The sequence below is a fragment of the Anopheles marshallii genome, chromosome X, assembly GCF_943734725.1.
Source record: "Anopheles marshallii chromosome X, idAnoMarsDA_429_01, whole genome shotgun sequence".
Classification (NCBI taxonomy): domain Eukaryota; kingdom Metazoa; phylum Arthropoda; class Insecta; order Diptera; family Culicidae; genus Anopheles; species Anopheles marshallii.
The window spans coordinates 11,962,808-11,984,817 of NC_071325.1; the positions used below are offsets into that span (position 1 = coordinate 11,962,808).

The following is a 22,010-nucleotide window of genomic DNA, read 5'->3' on the forward strand; positions in this document are numbered from 1 at the left end:
CAACAGCGAGCGGGAAAAACGCTCGTGTGCGTGAACGATTTTGTTAGCATTCGTTTGAAGTCCTTTTGCCAGCCGTTTGGGGAATGTGGCAGTGTTTTTTTTTCCTGAGGTGCAGGTTCGTGTTTTCCTTTGCTGGAATGGGCAATTTCGGTGTGATGGATTTATTCCTCTTGCTTCCTGCCGTTTTGCAGAAGAGTTTAGGCACGTTCCAGCACACAGGCAACGGCAGGGAGATGGGCGAAGGTTTATAAAATGGTACCGTGTGTCGTTACGTTACGTGCGCGCAATGGAAGATGAAGGTATTTACGATTTGCTTGAGGACTTTCAAAGTTTGCAAACGTCATGAAGAAATCCGGCAATAAAATGCCAAAAGCAGTTACAGCGCCCGTTTTTTTTAACTATTAATTTTAAACATATACCGCTCGCAAGCTCCACCGGTGGCACTGCAGTTGTTTCCTCTTGAAGTTCTTGAACTTGAAGCAACAACTCGGCCAAAAAAAAAATTGTCACGAAAAGTTGCTTCTCGCTTTTCACGTGCTGCGTCTGTTTGGAGTTTATCGCATGAGCGAAACAGCTTCCCTGCAACTCCTTCCCAATCCCGATGTTTCATCTTCCTTTTGTTGGGGACAGAGGGAGGGAGGGTGGAGTGGGGGGACTCCACAAAAGAACGCCACCGTTCCTGGTGCATTCCGAAGGTGTACAAAACCTAGGGCGAATACCGACGAGCTGGTGCGAGGTTATAGTTGAAGGCTGCGAATGTGATACTTTTTCATGCCTTAACGCACACATGAACTCGTTAATGATGGTAGGCATTTCTGCGTTATTTTTTTGCACCCCTGCACCCGTCCCGCTGCCCTTCCCATTTTCATGGTCCCACCAAAAGCCCATGAATGAATCGAGTCAATCTAGGAAGGACAATTTCTGTGCGCTCAATTTGTGTTCACGCATCGGGCAAGGGGGTTTGCTTTTTTTTTTCTTCGATGTCGAAGTCCGCGGCATTCCGCCCACATAAAAACGGGGTTGCTTATTCGGGGTTTCCCTTTTGGGTGGAGCTTTCGGGGCGACGATTGAGACGCACCGTTTCGGGTTTACTTTGTGTGGGGTTTTGGGACGGGCCCTACGGTTGGAGCATTTTAACGAGATATGGTTGCTGGTTTTTACTCTTTTTTATATTGGCGAAGAACTGGTCCGAAGGTCCATTCATTCTATTGCGTACGGATCATTTGCTTTGATCTGGAGTTTAACCGACGGTTTATTGGTAGATGGTGGATTAGGAAACTCTTTTGCCAACCATTGATAGCTTCCGAAGATTTAGCAGAAAGTGTCAAGTTATTGTTTTCGTGGGAATTCATGGAAGTTCCAGCTCGCTGCAGGTGGATGAAGTGTAATTTGCCAAGTTGGAAAGTTATTCTCTGGTTTAAAAATACCTTTCACAAGAAATCATACCGGATGGTGCTATTTTTGGAAGGAATTCCTGAACATTTTGCTTCAATGGAGCATCAAATTTAAAGGACACTTAAAACTATATGAATATTATCATCTTAAGTTAGCATAAATTTTACCAAAGTAGTAACTAGTACATTGCCACTAGTGGTTGCCAAATTCATACAACTCCTCCAGCCAGTGTGAGCAAACACTGCAGCATCGAGGTATCGAGCCACCCTCAGCTATGAATCTTTCCATATTCCTAGTCCTTTATAGAGTGTCTGAGTGTGCTAGCCGTTATCCCCTTCAGTTCTATTTGTATTCATTGTGGGAAAAGTAATAAAAGAGATTCGTTTAAGTATCTGCAGATAGGAAGATACGAATAAACGCACCACAGCTCGTATGTTATCTACAACCCCTTACGCTGCACGGCCCTTTTTGTGTGCCCCTTCCATTTCGCTTGATTTTCATTATAGATTCTCGTTGTTTTGCGCTACACCATCGAGACACAATGATTTTGCATATCTAGGCACTTGTGGAACTGGAGGATAACCCAGGGACTACCTATCGCCGAATCCTTGTGGGGGGTTTTTGCTTTGTTTTGTTTTTTTTTTGCGAAAACCGAACTCCTTCCCAGGACACAAAACACACTCTCGCACACAGCAAAATAAAAACGTAAACAAAACGAGAACTGTGACTTTCGTTTTGGGGGTAGGCAGAAACAAGAGAAAAAAAAAAATTGACACATAAAACCATGGAGCACCTTGTCAACGGCAACGTCTCTATCGGGCTGGTTGGTCGTCTATAAACTGTAGCAAAGTCAGTCAGGAAGAAAAGGGGAACATCAGTGAGTATGGCCATAACGTGACGAAATGCTCTGGGGACACATTGCATCACTGGACGAGCGTGCGTTTCGATAATGAAAGTACGCCATAACGGTCGGCTCGGTTTACTCGTTTTTTTCCCGCAGTGTTTGGTTTGGCTAGGCTAGTGGAGACAGCCCATTGTGTGTACAATTCATCCGGGGTTTTTCCGTGCATGTGGCAAGCACCTATCCACGTTTCGTAATAAGTCCTGGAAGATTACAATACTTTTCCGTTTTCAGCGATGATCTCGAACAGTGGTAAATGTGGTTGGTTGGTCAAACGTACGATGTCGGCCTACGACACTCTGGGGAATTTTCGTGCGACAACTCCAACTAGCTATGGTAGTCGAATTTTACGTGCCGCAGCAGTTCTGTCCCGGCCGGACTAATTCAATTTCTGATGGAATAGAAAATCCTTCATAAAATCTTGTCCGCTTGCAGCGAGTTCCCGCTCGCATTGTGGCACATTTTTCGTACGTCAACTCCTTCGTCAGACTTTTCTGAAGTGAGAAACGGCGTACCACTATTCGCACATCACACTACATCATGCATGGAATGCGTCCTCAGTGCTGGGTATAATCGCAAATCTCACCTCACACTTGGTTGGGCGGTGGTCCCGCCACGATTTAGATTATCTTCGCAGATACGCCGTGCTGAGTACGGTGCACACATCTTGCCAAACGGACACCGATCCACACCGAAATGTGCAGCAGAGTACGGTGTATTAAATCAAAACACACCTTGCGCATCATACACGGCGGGGGCCGCACACGACGTCGGTGCGCTCGCTGTTCACCAGACAACGATACAACGAGCAAGGCAAAGGAAAAACACTTTGCTACTTTCAAGCAGGATTTTTGCAGGCAGGTAGCAATAATAGCGATGATGATGTTGATAGCAATATCGCTGCTGGGCTAGGACGGGCACATACCGAGAGTGGTGCCCTCTACCGGGAGGCAGATAGATGGTGGTGGCGTTGGACGTACACATGCATTTAACCGACCGGAGTCGACGGCCAAACGACCGGCGGCGCACTTGCGGAGCGCATGTACATTAAAAATTATTTAATGCGATATTTTGGTGCACCAAAGTCATAAATATTTTCACCTCCTCTGCCAGCTGTGCTCCGCTGTTCGCGGAAGCGGTAGCGTCGGAGGCCGGTGTAATCGAGCCGTGTAACGAACTGCAAGCAAACGTCACGGAAGCTCAAGGTGCCAAACGGAAGGCCACGAATGTTGTTGCACATTTCTCGTATCCACAAGGGTTGTTGTGTTGCTTCAAACCATGAGATGTTGCGTTGCAACGCTGCATTTCTGAAGATATTGGCAATGACTGATTTTATTGTTATGAGCAGCACTTGTTGTTATTAGTAGTCATTGCGAGTGTTTCTGGAAGCTAAATCCTCCAATAAATAAGACGCTCGGTATACAATGGTTGCTTACAACGGCGTGTTGCTATTGGAATGTGTAAAAACACACGGCTGCACAAACAATGTAGTAGCCTTAACAATAATTAATGGGGCAATTGGGTGCACTCGGTCGCCGTGCACTCGAAATTGCCGACAAAGAACCCACGTTGAAAAGACTCCGGATGCGATCCTCATACATTCACTGGGAAGTGTTAAGTACACCTGGACATCTGCTAGAATATTTATAAATTCATTACCAACTCCCTTGTCGTACCATAAATCGTAGTGTTGCCTCCCTACTTGAAGCTCCCAGCTGCGGTTTATCTGAATTTCCGGGACCGTTCCATCCGATCTACACCGTTACGTCTACAAGTTTCCAGCTTCTAGACTGGTAAGCTTCCATTTTTGCAATGCGTTTTATTTGTACATCAGGCGTGTGAAGCGACGCCTCAATCGCTGTCCGATCGATTAGCGCAGAAGTTGACAGATTCATTTCAACCGTTCATCATTAATGAGGACAACAATTAAACTGACCAATCGCACCGATTGTCAACTGCGGGATTTTCCTGCACCTTCCCGCAGGATGTCCCCTTCACAGGAATGTGATTTTCCACCGCATTTATGCAGTAGTGCTTCCCCGCCAATTTGGCTTTCCATATGGCGCCCCCCGGGGTAACAACGCCACCCGCTCGTGGACTAACTTGCCGGGGTGAATCCCGGCAAAGATGATGGATAGAATTCGGTGCACGGCAGACGGGTGAACAATTAAAATTCAATCATTTGCAAAGCGCGCTATGGTCCCGCGTAGCCTCCGGTAGCAATAAGTGCGCACAGCCTCGTCCGGGCTGTGGTGCGTGTCGTATCTGGCGGTGGCTGTTTCCCGGGAACGAACGAAATCACCACACCGAACCTGTGCGAAACTCTTGATCTGGCTCGTAATTCTGGGCATGAATACGGCCGGCGATGGTACCTGGTAGTTTTGCTGGTTGGCCCGCAGGCTGTATTCTTTTCGTAGGCCCCGTTATCGGTTTTACCGATCCAGCCCGAAATGCACGAAAACCCGGCCAGACCTGGTGAAATTAAATTTTCGGCTCATCATCTGCCCCCGGGGCCATGTCGGACGGTGCGGATTTTGGGAGGGTTTCGAATCGGACTCTGACTTACAGTGGGCTGCGCAAAGTGTTTTTCAACCTAGCCCACTGTACACGGAAACGTCGTTTGACAGTTAGTCAACTGACAGATGGCGCTTTTTTGCAAAATTGGAATAGAAAATACACCCAGCTTTAGGCAAACAGTATGGTGACATGTTCAACTTTATTCTCTATGTCCGTATTCCAGCGATGTCTGAAGTTTTTGTGTGGCGTAATACAATCTTTAGCGTTACGTTATCACCTATCAGCGAACGAAGCGTTGATGAAGAGTATATAACTGTTGCGGCACTGACACTGCTAATGGTTTTATCGCATTCTAGCTTGATGAATTTTTGAAAAATTGACAAGACTCTACGTCTCGCCCTTGTTGTTCTAGCCGACTCACTAAACAGATTTTAATCACCGTACGCCCAGGCACACACAAGCACCCGATCAATCTGTCAGACTCCCGGCAGTGCGTACTCCGCCGACTTGGACCAAAAATCCAGTAACGAACAAACAGTCTGATGACCTCGAGTCAACACCAATCCGTCCAATACATTCCGCCGGCAACTGTTGTTGTGAACGGATACGGGAGATCCCTACCCATTGCCTACAGATGGACAGGCTGCACGAACTACCAGGCGTACTGTTTGCACATTCGTGCATGCGTACGCAATAAAGCACAGCACATTCCCGGCACTGGTAAAACAAATTCGAAGGCCACCGCACCGGAACCGTCCCAAGCTACCGCAACCGACATCGACAGATTTGTAGCACTGGATGCACTGGGACGCTCGTTGTTTGTTTGTTTGTTTCGTCCATTTGTCCGATGCTCTCTAATGTTGATATGATCCGAAATTATGCCCTTGAGCAGGGCCGGGTATCACGCACCGGGCAGCTGAAAACGCGGCGTGGCACCGTCAGTCCATCGCCCACAGTTTCCGACACGCTCACCAAACAATTGGTTTACGTTTGAAGTTGATCCTGGAGGCCAGTGCCGTATGGTTGTGTGCTGCCAATGCGGTGCACCTTATCGTACCGCTGGGCACTCTTATCGGCCGGCTGTTCTGGGATGCGTATCGTGTAGTTAACTTTTATCCCTTGCCTAATGTCGGCTGTGTACTGCTCGTTTTGTCCGACTATCCATCTGCCGGAGGCTAGATGACTGCTCAATTTCAAACGTAAGTTCTTTTTTTTTTGACGAACACATTGGAAACGCTCTACAAACTGTTGTGTTGCTACAAAAACAACGGACCGATGCAAAAGCTCAATTGCCAACTACGGAAACATTTCATTCGCACTCCCTGACTGTTATATATACAGTGAAAGTAACTCTCAGTCAGGAACAAAACATGGCCAGGCTAGCTTTTTTTTTTCGTTCAAAAGTTTTCTTGAAGGTATCATAAATGTTTCACGAATATAAAATAGTATCTGACACAGTTTCCATCTCTATTTTCAATGAATAAGTAGTAGAAATGAGCAGAACATCTCGCAATAATGGTCGTCATCTTATTGTGAATGCAGTTAAAAAAATTCATTTGAAACCCGTGCCGTATCTTACAAATAAATTCCCTAAGCAAAGGAAGCAATCATAGGACATAATTATTTAGATATGGTGGGACCTGTTGTTTGTTGTGTATTGTGAGTTCTTGTTAACAACAGATGTTGATCAGTGTTTGATCCGTCTTCAAACACAACTTATTTTACGATGAAATGAAAGAAATCTCCACGAAATTTATTCAATAAAAATGATTTCAAACAAGGATTCGAGGATTTGTCCTTCAAATTAGATGTTTAATTTAGTATTTTCAGTCGATTTTCGTAGTTATTCAAAAACGAGCAACCTTAAACTAAAAGTGAAACCTGAATCCACTGGATGGATTCGCATGGACAAAAGGGAGCTGCGTGCTAAAAATATTTCAGCTTCTTAGTCGTCAGACGTGATCACGGAACCATCACGGAAAAGCAAACATGGTACCGCTTAGCTACCACATCCATAATTCATCTATAATCACTGGTCAACCCTCGTGGAAGGGGTGTATAAAGCAAGCTGACAGGCATAATAACGGGCCGAGAACAATGCGCCTACCCAAACAACAAAATGGAACAAGCATTCCGCTGTGGTTTGGAAAGGTTTGTTTGGCAAGATCCTTGATGAAGTTGGGTTTACACAAACTTTTCTACAGGAAAAGCACTAAGATAGGCTGGCAGGATTTTGGTTCACTAAAATGTTTCCGCTAAATATATTTAAATACTCATCAGTGGATATCCATATGCTAACGTATAACCATAGCTTGAGGTGATTTATTTCCCATTTTATATGCTTGCCATTGAGCTTCCCCGGCCTACGTCAGCTCGCCATTCACAAAATCTAGGAAGCGTAGCAAGATTCCTCCAAAATCCCTCCAAAAGCACTTTTTGGCGTAGGTTGAATGAAGAATGTCGAATTTTGTTTCCCTTCCTTTACGGATGCCCTCGTTGGAAGAAAAATCAGTCGGCAAGGAAAATGCAGCGAGACGTGAAAACGTGACCGATCGAAAACCCCAACATTGGGCAATCCCCGCTTGAATGTAGAATTCCTGATTTCGATGAACTGCTAGCCAAAAAAGGAAGCGAGAACGTGCTAATGAAACTGGCATAAGAAACCGAACGGTAAAGCATAAATTGAAAACGTCCTGCCCGGGCCGAAGTAACAAATCGGAAAATTGCTTCGAGTGGAAAAAAAAATTCCCCAAAATTCCCCGCTCGGTTAGGTGGGTTCGGTAATGAAACCTGCCCGTGCAAGCGTTCGGTGGGCTCCAAAGATTCAACAATACATTTGCCCGACCGGTCGGTTGTATCCATCGCGATGATGGATCGCGCAAGGTGGGACGCAAACAGCAACGCAACCGAAAGCTCCCCCCCATCCGGTGCCGGCCTGTCTATTTTCCGTAGCAAAAAGGTGCCAAGATCGATGGTGGAAGGTCCTAGGGCTCGGGCTGCGGGAAAAACACGCCATCGCATCGAGCGTGGTGATGAATTATTAATAATCTTCAGAAAGAAATTACTTTCGAGCGGAAAGAAGACCCACCACCGGAAATCCGGAATCTTTTCCCAGGGAACGCACTTCCTGGGTTCGTGCTGGCGTTTGCGGAGCGTTCGTCGGCGCCGGGAAATCAAATGCGTGCCTCTGTGACTAGCGCTGGGCCTCCGCTCAACCAAGTCAATCAGCTAAAGAGCGTTAAAGCGGTATGGGAGATTTATGGTAGAATTTCTGCTAGATAGACTTTAACAATTACAGCTGAATTTGGATTCAATGGGCACGCCTGATCTGGAGAGTTGCTGCGATTGCGATATCAGGAATTATATTCATGAAAACCCTGACATGCGAATTGTCGTACTATTCCTGAGTCATCTCCGCCCGCTACACAATGCTGGAAATTCATTACTACACAACATTAAGCGATTCTCTCGCCATTGTATACCTATATCGATAAAAAAAATCCCTCCACGGCGATAAGTATGCCAACAGGCAGATTTGTCACCTTGCCGATGGTGGCATTCGGCAAACTGGAATTAAAATTAGTTACCGATTATGGTTGCCCGTAAGCGTGCAAAAACCTCGTGCAGGCCTGCAAACAGTTCGCACAGTGTGTTAAAAAGATGGCGGCTCCCAGTATTGGATTTGCTATCCGTTTTGCAGCGCTGCCGGTGCGAAATGATTAATAGCGTGCGTTTCGCGAAACCGTGTGCGAACATCGTCGGCTATCACGCCTTGAGACAGACATCATAAATCTTCATTAAATTATGTGATCTGATGATTTTTTTTTTCTTCTCGTTCTACACCGGGGAAGGACATGACACGGGAAAGCAGTAAGATCCTGTGGTGGAACGCGAGCATTGACACACAAATTTGCTTCCCGTTTGGTTCTTTGTTTGGGTGATCGTGAGCGTGAAGATGGATGGAATAAAAGAAATGTAAGGCAGCATCCAATATTGACGAATTATCTGATGAATGAGCAGAAAGATTTCGTACAGCAGCGTTACATACCTTTACAAACTTTCCTGTGGCTGATTGGTTTGGTAGCGTCCCGGTAGAAGCCCTCGCGGCAGTAGTGACAGTGACGTCCAGTGGTCGCATGCCGGCAGCTTAGACATACGCCACCGGATATCCGGCCGGACATCTTGTACAGCTCCATGTTGAAACGGCAGCGGCGCGCGTGTCCGTTACAGTTGCAGGCTGGTTTTACGTCGACAATGGAACCGTCCGGAAATGAGAGCAAAAGCGAAACAGAACGATGCAGGCAAGATTAGTTGGGCATGTAAATGTTTGGAGTTTGGACGAGAAGGAACAATCAACGATCGGTACATTTCTTGGAGCATCCTGAGAATCATGCAAACGGTACATTTCCCCAATCTCGTCTCAAGCTAATGGCGAGATCTGTCACCCGAAAATATACCTCGCAATACGTGATTCCGCAGCTCTGGGCTGGATTAACCCTCGGTGCTGGTCAAAGGAAGACAGCGAGCATACTCAGACGAGCTACGGCACCTGAAAACACTGGATACAACCACTTGAAACCAAGCCAATGAGTCAAACAATAAGCCCCGATAGGGAAAGGTGTAGGCATTTGGTCGCTATTTAATCTTTAATTTCCGCAGCCAGACTCCGGAAAGAGCCGCCGCGGTGACGCACCCAAGAACCGTCTCCGACCCCCACTCACTGGCTTTTATGGCGAGCAGGAGTCTGCAGTGAAGCGGCGGTGTTTTAAATTATTCATAGTAATGCACCCGGGGATGAAACGAAGACGATGTGCCCGGGACCTTTTACGAAACTTCCGTAGATTCGCACGCAACCGACGCGCTGTGAGTCGAACTGCGGGTGAAGCACAAACGCTCGGCCAAAGCAGCGGAAACTGATCCCGTAGAAACAAAAGCCGACCCGTGTACGGCGCTGAGACAGTTTCGTTGTGTAAATAATAATTATTTCAGCAGCAATGGCAGCGCAACAAATGGGGGGAAAAAAAGCTTCCAAACATTCGTCTGATGCGAGCAACAATGGCAGCCAAACAGGAAGTAGCGTTGGAGTTTGTGTGTGTGTGTGTGTGTGTGTGTGTGTGTGTAATTCGTCTCGATTATACTTTTTTTTATGACGTATCTGTCACGATAAGTACGAACTTCACGCAGTGTACTCTCACACACAAACACTTACCTACCCACTTTTCAGCGGAAAGATTCTGGAGGAGTTTGCCTCACCTGAAAAAGACGAGTTCTGGAATCGAATAAATAATGTCAATTTGTACAGAGTGTATCTACTTCATGATTGCTCTTTTCTTTCCTCTTGCATCATTAGCTCAATGTTGCTATTTATCATCTCAACGGGGATAAAAATCTCTGAGACAATACAATCAACCGAAGACCTCTTTCAAGGTGCTTCCCATGGGCTATTTGGCGCGCCAGCCAGAATTTATAATGGACTTGATCAGCTCAAAATAGACCTTGAGAGATGTTGGAGAGCAGTAGCTTTGGGCAGTAATGTAGTCTTCCTCCATAGCGGGCTCTTCCTGCAGAATCCTGCTCCTGGTCGAGCTGCAACAGACGTACCAAGATCTAGTTGTGGAGGAACACCTGTTGGAACCTGCTGGAGCGGCAAACCCCTTAATGGGGATTCCGCCTGTTGGCGCAGTGGACTACAAAATTAGAAATCTCTGTCAATTAGGACAAATCGTACCCGCACAATACGGATGAAGATGCAGAAAACATCCCACCACTCACGGACGCCCTCCACCTTCACGGCGGTAGGTGTGAAAGACCGGCAAAGTAGTGTGGGAGCGGCTAAATCAAAATCATTCCCCGCACGGTATGTTGGCAAAACCACCCGATGAGTTGCTTTAATTCAAATTTAAATGCAAAAAAAAAAGACCAGTACGACAACCGCCACTGCTGCTCTACCGTCGGTTTTGGGGGTCGTCGTGGAGTGGATGGCGAACGAACGATTGAATCGTTGCGGTGAGTTTAATCAAGATAAATGGTCACACGATAATCTTCTCATTTCAGCCGTGCCTTCTGCAAGGCTCGGCTGTTGCTGCTGCTGTACAAGATTTCTCCCCGCGGTGACCTGTGCGGATGTGGATGCGGCTTGATGCTGCGTCTGCTCCTCTTACAATAAAGTACCGCGTGCGGGTATTTTGGAGTAAACGTCAAGAGGCTCTCGCGTCAGATATATATATATACTGTTGTTTGTTGTTTCGTACGGTGCCAGCAGCGGGATGAACGGCGGATGGGTGGGTGGTAGTGTTTGTTTCTCTCACTGTATTGTTGCTACAGCTTCAAAGTATCGCATCACTGCGATACCGCCATCGGCTTATCCGTCTCCATGACTATGCGGAGACGCATTGCCTGAACGAGATCGTTGCCGGGCGTACCTAATTTCAATTAAAAGATGTTTGTTTTTAGAGCGCGCACCCCGGCAATAGTGCGCTCGCATTGAGGTGTGATTGTTGGGCGCGAGGCTTCGCCTACCGAATACCCCGAGCGGCGTGCAAGCGCTGTGAACGACGACGTTAAAGGCATTATAATGGTCGCAGATGAGGATGATGATGGTGCAGCTTTTTGCGGAATGTTGCCACTCGGGTTGCTCTAGATCCTTCGAAACGACAGCAGGTGGCACATGCTCTCCACATCGCTCATCGCGCTGTTATTGTACAGCAACCACGCCACCGCTTCATCGAGCTCCCGGACCCATCCGTCGTCTGGTCGGAATCATCAAAAACGTGAGCTCATTTCAAACGTGACCACCCGATAATGGTGTCACAATGATACGTTTAATTGTAATTTTGTGATGTTTTCCTCCCCTAACGGTTGCTTACACCCCCATTGCTTTATTTGAAGCGTAATGCAATATTTGTGAATCGATCATTTCGGCTAGTTATCATGATTTAACTGATGCTTTGGCTTAGACAAACGAAATATTCGACAGATGCAGTCTCTGAGGATATAGTAGATAAATTCGTTATGTCTTAAAATACTCAAAATTTTACTTAATTTCTTTATTTTAACTTGTTAATGTTCAGTATTCTTATGTTCTAATTAAATCTACCTACTCTTTTAGCTAAAAAATAGTCTATAAAGCGTAAGCTAATAACTGGTAAAATGATTTTACATAACAGACAACTTTTACTATCCAGTAGCAATAACATTACGACCCAATGCGGCTATTCGCTTTCGTACATTTTCAAACACATTAAGCTTTCCCATCACCTTATTAATGGATGCAAATTTTGCGTACTGCATGATCAACATAATGCTCCCCAGCCCTCCGATCCTCTGATCTCCGCCACCACTTTTCGCGCCTTATCCCTTCCGCAGTCCACCATCTAGGTCAAGCTAGGGAGACACAAAAGGTCACCAACGAAATGGGCGAGCGTGCTGGTTGCAACTGTAGCACGAACAGTGAAAATGGCACGAAATGCTAGCACGGAGAAGACGAAATGAAAAAAAAGTGCTGCCGACACCGGGAAGGGATTGGTAATTAACTTTGATGTGGTTGCGCCGTACGCCTGTGCCGGGGCAGGTCCTGTGTGACGTTAAAATATGTTGCATTCCACCCATCCAGCGTTGGATGCTGGGGGGTGGCTGGAAGGTTTTTTTTTCTGCGGCACGGAAGGGCTGCTAACAGGTTGAAGCAAACCCCAAACCAAGGGGGGGAAAAAGCCGCCGCCATAACAGCGATATTTTTAATGACTTCTAGCCAGCGGGACCGAGGGTGTACGGTGCGACTTGTTGGACACAATGTGGGGTGTCAAATTTTATGCTCCGACCCGAAGCACCTGTCCGCTTGTCATAAGCCGTCAATGTGCAGCCCTGTTTGTTCGCTTTTGTACCGTGCACTTGTTTGTTCTAGATTGCTGTATTCCGTTTCTGGTGTTGGTGTTATTTCATCACACGTTTACATTGGTTTTACGTGGTCAAACCGTTTGTTGGGAGGGTAATGGTTTTTTTTACCATAATGTGATGATTTTTTTCTTGAGGATGTAGCTGTTTAACCAACGTATAAAGGGAGATTTGCAATAGAAGTCCAGCGGATGAATGGTGCTGAAGTGAATGGTTGTGATTTATTTCATGTGGTATTTTATTAGCTACTAAAGAGTGGAAATATACGTTGGGTACATAAAAGTTCTGACGCACCGAACCGGGAGTAATTAAGTTTAGTCACATTTTTACATGCCATTTTTCGTTAATTTGTGTCTTTCCCAGCAAAGTTGTTCGGTGTAGTGTTGGGTAGTTCAGATTCCGATTCATAAATCTGAATGAATCTTTGAATTGAGTTAATGAATCTGAAATTCTATTCTACAGATTCATGAATTCATCTTAGAATAGAAAGAATAAAAAGATTCATTCGTGAGTTTTTGAGGTTTCGTGAATCTCGATTCACTAATCTTGAGAATTCATGAATCTTTTGAGTCTCGACTCCTGACTTGAATGACTTCTCGTCAAAAAATCATATAAATGACTCATCGCAAAAGATTCATTAAGCTCAACACTAGTTCGATGTTCATCGAATGACATCACCACCCATAGCACCTGGAGGACTTTTATAACCTTACATACTGTTCTATCTGAAATCTATATCTGAGAATATTCCTTTTAATTTCTTCGAACATGTGTGTGAAGGTCATAATTTCGTAATATATCCTCTATTCCAGAACTAACTGAACTCTGTAAAAAAAAAACTTACCAAAAATGCTTAAAAATCTGTATTCTTCGCATCTTTCCACACATTGGGATAACTTTGGCGATAGCCCAACCTATGTAAAATTCAAATATCAGTGATTCATGAAGAAAGATCCCCATATATTTAAGCTAAGGTACTCGTCTTCTTTCATATTCATGGCATGTAGTTGGCTTTCTATGCAAGCCTAAAAATACTTCAATTATCCGCTCTAGATGGATAGCTAGCTAACTAGCCCTAGCACAACGCTTTCAAATGTCCATTATCTTGTCATAAACTACCTCCTCGTAAATATTAGACATGGAATAAATAACCTTTTTGTCCAAGCAAAGGCGAAGTGAATTTTGCATTTCCATTATTTTGCATACAAAATAACATCTCCAACACAACAGCGTAATGCCTTTGTCAGGCAGAGGATTTATCGCATCAGTGGCAAGAACGTGCCAATATAATAAGATAGAGTCGAAGTAGCTCGGAATGGCTGCGCCAAATTGGCAAGCTGTTTTGGGATAAGCCTGAGATTAAGTCCTGTCCCCCAAAGCGCCGAAACCTTCCTGTTTTTTTTTGCTGGTTCCCTCCTCCAAGCGATGTAAGAATAATCTTTTCTCGGGGTGTTTTAAGCATGCGAAAAATTGAAAACAGAATACTGGGGAACCATATTTTCAGCCCGTTCTGCAACGGAATAGGAATGGAACGGCAGCACACCATGCACGGACGGAACCACCATATAAGTATGTGACCTGGGCAACAAAAAAATAAAGCCATCCCCAAAAATCCATTCAACCGCCGGTACGAAAAAATGTGAGTGACGAAATTTACATCACGAAATTGTTCCACACCCACCCAATGAAGGAGTTTTGGAGAAACTCTTCGTTTGAAAAAAAAAAACAACCATGCAACATCTAGGGGTGCAGGAAGCGGGGGAAAAAAGGAGCCAAACGCTACGGATGAGGGTGGGCCCGTTTTCTCAGCTACCATTTCCTTTCAAAACATAGCGCAAATCCCGCCCTCCCACCGAAACGTTTAACCCTTCGCAACGGCCAACGACAACGAAGATTACTTCGGCATATTCCGGCCTTTTTTTTTTGCTGGTGTTAGTCGATGATAGACTTAGGCGCGCATTCTCTAGACACGCGACCATGGGACCTGGGGAACGGAGAAGCGGAAACTGCTACTCCCGGATACTCCCATTAATCGGTTCAATATTCTGAAAAGGCATTTTGGGTGGTGGTTGATTGAGTTATGGCTGGCTGTTCGTTCCGCGATCAGGAAATTGCAGTCATGGCCGCTGCCAACGATTTATTTTGTGTGATTTATAATTTGGTTTTACAAGAGAGGAGTTGGGGTAGGAGTGCAAATATGATTGAATAGTAAAGGGGTCAGGGGGAAGGGAATGGAGGGGGGGGGGGGGAGGGGGTTGGTATTTGATAGTGTGTGTTAAAAAGAGGATTCTAAGAGTTCGAAATAGCCATTTTATCTTTGATTGGTTTCCTATGAACTATTGAAGGTATTTTAATGTTATATGACTTTAAATGATTGAAGGTGTTTCCCAACTTCTTTTATTCCATATCCTACCACCGGTCAATTTTTTATTAAGACATTACTAGTAACTTAGCAATTGTATAAAATTTTACTGTTAGCTTCTTTTTTCAACCACCTGCTATCGTATCCCTGCACTAACTCGCTTATCGTTTGGCGGTGAAAGCGGAAAAAGGCTTTCCATTGACACGGTTCCCATCACGTGAGGACTGGCTACGGCGAGGAGGGGACAGAATGCTTCAACCTACCGATCAATTAGAGTGCACACATGTTGCAAAATTGCTTCCAATCGTTTGCGGTCTTGTACTCGCTTTGCAGGCAAAATGCACCGGTTCACCATCTACCACCAACGGTTCCGTTTTCTGCACGGTAGTGGGCGTGTTTGTAACTATATTTATATTATTTTTTAATAACAGTTCGTTCATTTTAAAGAGTCTGTAACACAGAAGCACAGTGGAGAATTATATCTCAATCAGCAAAGTAACAAAAACAATAATTAAAATGTAATATGCAACATGGTCACACCTGTACTTAGACCCCGCACTGTACACTGTGCATCGACGGAAGTCCTGCTAGATACAATTTTAATACCTGTGCACCAACCTGGGGCACCCTTCCCGATGTCAAATGCAATTTCCCATCCGACCGGGAACGCCTGCCCGAGAACGGAAACGGATCGGTATAAGGGGTTTTCACGGTTGGTCAGATACGCCGTATGAATGGACCGTCCATAACCGATGGACGAAGCAATATGGAGCCGTAGCGATGGTTGAATGCACGCGCTGCACCTGCACCAACCAAAAAAAAAATCATACCGACCAGCGATTCGGCTACGGGTTTGAAGCGGAGAAGAGCAAAAAAAAAATGTAATGCTATTAATCAATTTTTCAGCCCATCACGTACTATTTTGGGTTGTGCATGCTCCACGTCGCTAAAATATTCATATTTTGACAGCTGGGTTGACAGTTGTTTTACATACATTTTGCCGGGAGTGAGTGGGATGGGATGGCATAGTACGCCGAGCAACGCTACCTGCTGGTCGTAACTCGCTTTTTTATCTGCCAGAAAGCATTTCGGTGAATGCAGTTCACACATTTGCGAAATGACAAGGAAATTTTAATTTGTCAACAATGACAGCGGTGAAATCCGTGCAACGTTTTGCATTACTAGCGAGTTGTATTGATGTCATGAAAGTAGAATTTTGTTGATGTTATGTACTTTTTTTGTTAAGATGGAGATAGAGATAATATCTTATAATATGCTAATATTTGAGGAGATAGTCATAATATCTGCAATGTGTTACCCAATTTAAAACACTTTCAATTAACGATGTCAGATTTCCTACTCTTTTCCAAGGATTTATATAAATTAAAGCATATAGTTAATAGAAAAATAGATAGATCAACTTGAAAACAATGCCGTCATTCTCCTGTATTCAAAGCTCAAAAACCATTTCATTGCTCAGAACTCTTCCCAACATGAACGGAGCAACGAGAACTGAAATATTACCGCACACTGATAAGTTCATCACTCACGGAAGTCTTGACTACAGCAGCAGCAAGCAGCGAACTTTTCCACGGCAGAACGGCACGTACCAGTGCGGTTACGTACGTACAGTACGGTAATTTGTACTTTCGACACCTAGCTCAACCGGAATGCGCGCACAGCATTCTGACATCGTACCGGATTTTCCTACCACTCTCACATTCATCATCAGCTGATGTGGAACTTTACGAGGGAGTCTTTACGTCGCGAGGAGTACTTTGGAGTTGTTTTACCACACAAACACCCACACTCGCGTGAAAATCCTTGACATTCCAGAGATCTGGAGTGCTTTGCCGAAAACGAGTGCTGTCTAAAGCCGTCAGCCGTATCCCGGCAGCGAGGAACCATCATCGGGTGTCTGTCTGTCAGTCCACTCAGCATCAAACCAGTGGATAGAGTAGCGTGTCCTACGTCATGAAGGATTGCACAAATCTTGTAACACAACTGTAACGCGAATAGTTCCAGACTTCGACGACTTGTTCGAATGGTTGCCAGTGTGCGTTTTTTTTCCTGGTGTTTCCCTACCAAATTTCACTTTCCAACCGAATAGACCGTGCAGTCTAGCCGTTTGGCACGGCGACATGAAATTTCACTTTACAATCTTTCTGAGCGCCGCCAGCCAGATATATTGGAGCCCCCGAACAACGTATCCATGTTGGCAGGACCCACCCCGTGAATGCCTGCCATGGTACAAAGAACAGTTTCCGGAAACGTGGTCTCGAAGTGAGTTATCAATACGACCACTGCCGTGTACTATCGCAACACGTTGCCTAGGAGCAGCGTGTAATCCGACGCGACCATCACTTTCACTTTGCTGCGAACTCGATCCGGGTTCTCCTACCCGGCCAGAATCCTTTACGCGGATACGCGCCTACAGCTACCAAACGATTGGAAGCGAGCGTCTTCTGCAACTGTCTGCCACCATTAGGCTAATTAAATATTTCCATTAAATTGATTGTCATCGTCTTCGCTCGAATTCTTGGGCACCACGGGAAGGCCCGTAGGCGCTTCCGTGTTGTGACGATAATACCGTAATTAAAGCTCACCGGTTTGGCGCTAAACGCCAAACCGGCGGACCGGGCGCTGTTTGGGGACAGTTGTCGAACAAACGACCTGGCGAAAGAGATAGAAAAAATACCCCTCCCGGGTGACACACAAAGAAACTTTGCTTCATTAGTGTCAGAAGACGACGCGGAGAGCAGGTTGATTAAATTTGAATCAACACTAAGAGGATTCGTCGGTTCAATTAAATGCTTCGTCTCAGAATTCTATCTTCAATCGAAAAGGGTTGCAGCGGAAATTAAGCCGAAACCAATACACTCGAATGAGGGCAGAGTGTTCCGTGCCTCTTGAAGAATGAAAAGAATTTGTTTCTCAATGCCATTTTGATAGCTAGAGCGTAGTTCTCTGCTGTTGGGACACTTTCGAATAACAAAAAACCACCGTATGAGAGAATATTCAGCACCCAACGGAGCTGCTTTATATTGTTGATGATAACGTTCCTTGAACTGTTGCATCCTACTCGCCACCGATTGAAATATTGATGGTTGTTGTCGTAGAATTGATCTGTAAAGTTCATACAGGCGCATTATATTAGTATTCATCGCATAATATTAGTTTTCAAGCCTTGACCTTTTAAGTAAGCGACCTCTAACCTAGTTCCTAGATTATTCTACAGCCTAGTCTAGTGTCTAATATAGTGCCTAGCACTAGTGTCAACTTTAGTCAACTTTAGTGTCAGCTTTAGCCAACTCTAATCTTTAGTCTAGTTTAGTTCCAGGTCTGCTCTAGTCCCTAGTTTAGACTAGTTCAAAGTATTGTTTTACCTCTAATCTAATGCATTCGTTAGACTATTCTAAGCTCTGATTTTAGTTGTGTCTCTATTCTAGGACAATTCCCTTTCTAGTTTAGTCTCTAGACCAGGCCAATCTTGCCAGCTCGCGGGTCGCATTGGTAAAAATTATGATAGCGTGGGGGCCACTTATACATTACAGGGTTTTACATTAAATAGGATATGGCGAATCCGAATTACCGAAACGCACAAAAAAATAAGATAGACATGAAGACAACAAACTTTACTGAATCGCTAAAACTGGATATGGAATCGCATGCACAATTTAGTGAATGCCAAATCCGGCCGGACTGTTTACATTCAAGCGGATTCAAGAGTTGAACTACAAAAAGGAGGTTGGAAATTAATCACAAGTATTTATCATGATTAAACATTTCTTTTAATCGATATTTTCCACAACCTTCGTGTAAAATTTCGTACATTAATTTTGTATACTCTATCACAACTTTTGAATCCAGCAGGTACGTAAACAGCTCGGCCGAATTTGACATTCACTATATTGTGCCCCCGAAGCACTTAAATTGTATTTTTTTCCGTACGTAGGACTGACTATCCAGCTACGGATAAATAAAGTCCCAGAAAGCCAAAAATGGCAGACCTAATGAGGTTGTTGTACCGAATGGAAGAAGAAGAAGAAGAAGAAATTGTGCCCGTTCCTCCATATCCAGCGTTTGCAATTCAGTAAAATGTGTTGTGTAACACTATCAATCTCTTCGTTGATCTAATAAGCTTACGCGATTAATTAAATTGGGTTTGTCATATTCTATCTGTTGTAAAACCCTGTATCTTCGGTTAATTTAGGGAGATGTTGGGCTCGAAATGATTTTTTCACAATTTCCAGTATTAAATGTTACTAACTATTACAGTAATTAGCATTTGAACAGTTCGAAAAATAATTAGAACTTTATTGAAGTACATTTTTTGAACATCTGTATTAAAATTGTAACATTTGCAATAGCCGCATTCGGCCCGCGGGCCGTAGTTTGGAGACCCCTGCTCTAGACTGTAAAAATATTCCTACAAAAAAGAAATGAAACTTAAGATTGTATTATAAAAGTTGATTTTAATAGCTACTCCCACCTTGATTTATTTTTATCAATCATAAATAACTATCAAAAACAACAATTTCTAAATGCTTCAAGCATTAGACATTAATATCCGTCAGTGAAGAAGATGTAATCTAGATCAATATATTATGTTGCACGACTTTTTGTCATCTTTTTGTCTTATTTTCGTTAGCTCTTATCGCAAGGCCGAGATTCGTCCGATACGCTCATGGTGCAGCACAGGAAAATATGTAATAAAAACCAAAAATATGCCCAACATTTGCAGCAACTGTCTGCGTAATTAATCACACAGGCCTTTGCGCCAAACGGTATCAATCTTAGTTCAGTCCGTATGAAAAATTACTTTTCCATCCTACCAAAAATTAAAACAAACAGCAAGGACACGTCCATTGCTTCGAATGCAATAGTGTTTGTGTATGTATGTGCGGGTGTGAGAATGCAGTGTTCGTTATTTGCAAAACAAAAAATCACACACAAGCAAACTTCTCCAGCATCATCAATCATAGGGACCGATAGGAACAAAGACGTTCCCATACCTTTCACCTACGCGCATGAGGGAAAAAAAACACAATGCGCCAAAGAAATAATCTTGCCTTAAAAGGGAAAAAATCATTGGCCGAATCCACCCCGATTCGCCTCCCAAATGACGCTCGTTCGCCTTCGTTTTCACATGCAGGAAGTAAACCTTCATTGAATTTCTATGATTTTCTTCCCATTCCGGCCCGGTGGCCTGTCCCAAGGGTAAAGGATGCAAAACAAAACAACAACAACAAAAAAAAAAGAAATCATCCCCCACTTGACATCAATTGGCAGCACTGCCTTACGCCATCACAGCATCCCGGACAGCACCAGCAGTAACATGGGAAACTCATCCTACCATGCAAAGCATGCGAGAAAGTATGGAGCAAATCACAAAGAGGAACACCAACACAACTGCCTCACAAAAAGCTACCAATACGTGTACACCGTTTCCTCGCAAATCCATCTCAATCATAAGGTGTTTATAAAGCCAGTCGTTTTGGCATTCGGACCGGCCGTCGCGCTGCATTGCTGCGGAAATTCTTATCCCCAGCAAGCAACCGTCAAAATGAATGATAGCCTCTAAATGATTTTTTGTTGCTGCATTTCGCTAAGAAAAAGGGTATTTTTCAATTTATATTTCTGTATTTTTTTTTTTTTGGGAACAATCGCTTGGCAAGATGGAGGAAAATAACGAAGCCAAATGGAAAGTTGCGCTCCTTTTGCTTTTGTACTACCCGTAACCTTCGCCTGCCTGTTTTTTCCAGAGGAATGGAAAATATGCCCCTGAACCGCGGTGGATGGAGAGATTTTTTGAGTACTTCCGGGGGATGTTTTAGGAATAAAGTGACGCTTGAGAGGTTGTGTGATTGGGCAAGGGATCGCAATGGCGAGTTGACGAAGGTAACGAAAGTTTTGAAACGCGTGATGGAAAACGATGTTTAAAAAAAGCTTCATGACATTTTCACATTTTTTTTTTGTTTAAAGTAAGAGAATGGAGAAGAATTTAACAGATTTATTTATTGTACACATGTTGAAGAATATTTTTTCAACTAAAGCAGCCCTTGCTCTCTGAATAAATAATAATTTGAAAATCTCACCATACCTCAATATATTATTTATGAGGAAATATAATGTTTGGAGTGCATCGAAGTGATATTTTCATTTCTATTTCTTTAAAGGTTTGTTCCCACATGTCTGATTCTGCTGAATCTATTAAAGAATAATTGAACTCAGTTGAACAAACTTATCTTATAGAAGAGTTGAAAGTAAAGATTTAATGCCTAGAATTATTTAAAAGATTGCTTTAAAGATAAATATTAATTATTTGTAGTTTTACTTGTCAAATCAATATTTATATTAAAAAAAATACAAAAACTCAGCTAATTTTGAAGGAATTCAGCACGAGATATTAGTGGTTTAATAAAAAAAGGAGAGAAGAAAATAAGAGGTCTAGTAAAATAAAAATTTCGAAGGGTAAATGTTAAAGGGTGCAGATAGCAAAAAGTAGACAAAGAAATCAGCAAGTTAATCAAAACAATAAAAAACAGCCTCTTTCCTCACACGCGTGAATGGGAAGCAACATAAACAAATGTTGACACTTTGCAACGTTACAAATACAGACATCTCCCGGCAGTGCAGTCAATGCTAGCTACCAAGGATCGGACAATCGCTAAGCCTAACCTCAAACACTGCACAAGACAATACCCGCCGACAACAGCTTAAGCAAATAACGACTCTACCAATGATAGCAACCGATGGGTTGGTGGCAGGATAATAGCCCGAGCCGGAGATGCCAGGGGGTCGGCATTTGCCGTGGAAAAGGAACTCTCCCCGCCCGCTGCCAAACTTCATGCAAACCCCCTTGGCGGAATCGGGAAGCGAAGAAAACCCAAGGCAACAGGAAGAAAAAAGTCTCCTGATACTTCCAGCCGCCAGCACCGAATG

At 44.0% G+C, this 22,010-nt stretch overlaps 1 protein-coding gene across 1 annotated transcript in view; it reads right to left on the reverse strand.

The window, feature by feature from the left end:
• Nucleotides 1–22,010, reverse strand: part of LOC128712274 (netrin-A-like) — a 53,338-nt gene that overhangs the window by 16,030 nt on the left and 15,298 nt on the right. The window contains exon 2 of the mRNA XM_053807172.1: nt 8,862–9,050. Within this exon, the coding sequence (XP_053663147.1) occupies nt 8,862–9,050 (189 nt within the window). The remainder of the gene's footprint in view (nt 1–8,861; nt 9,051–22,010) is intronic.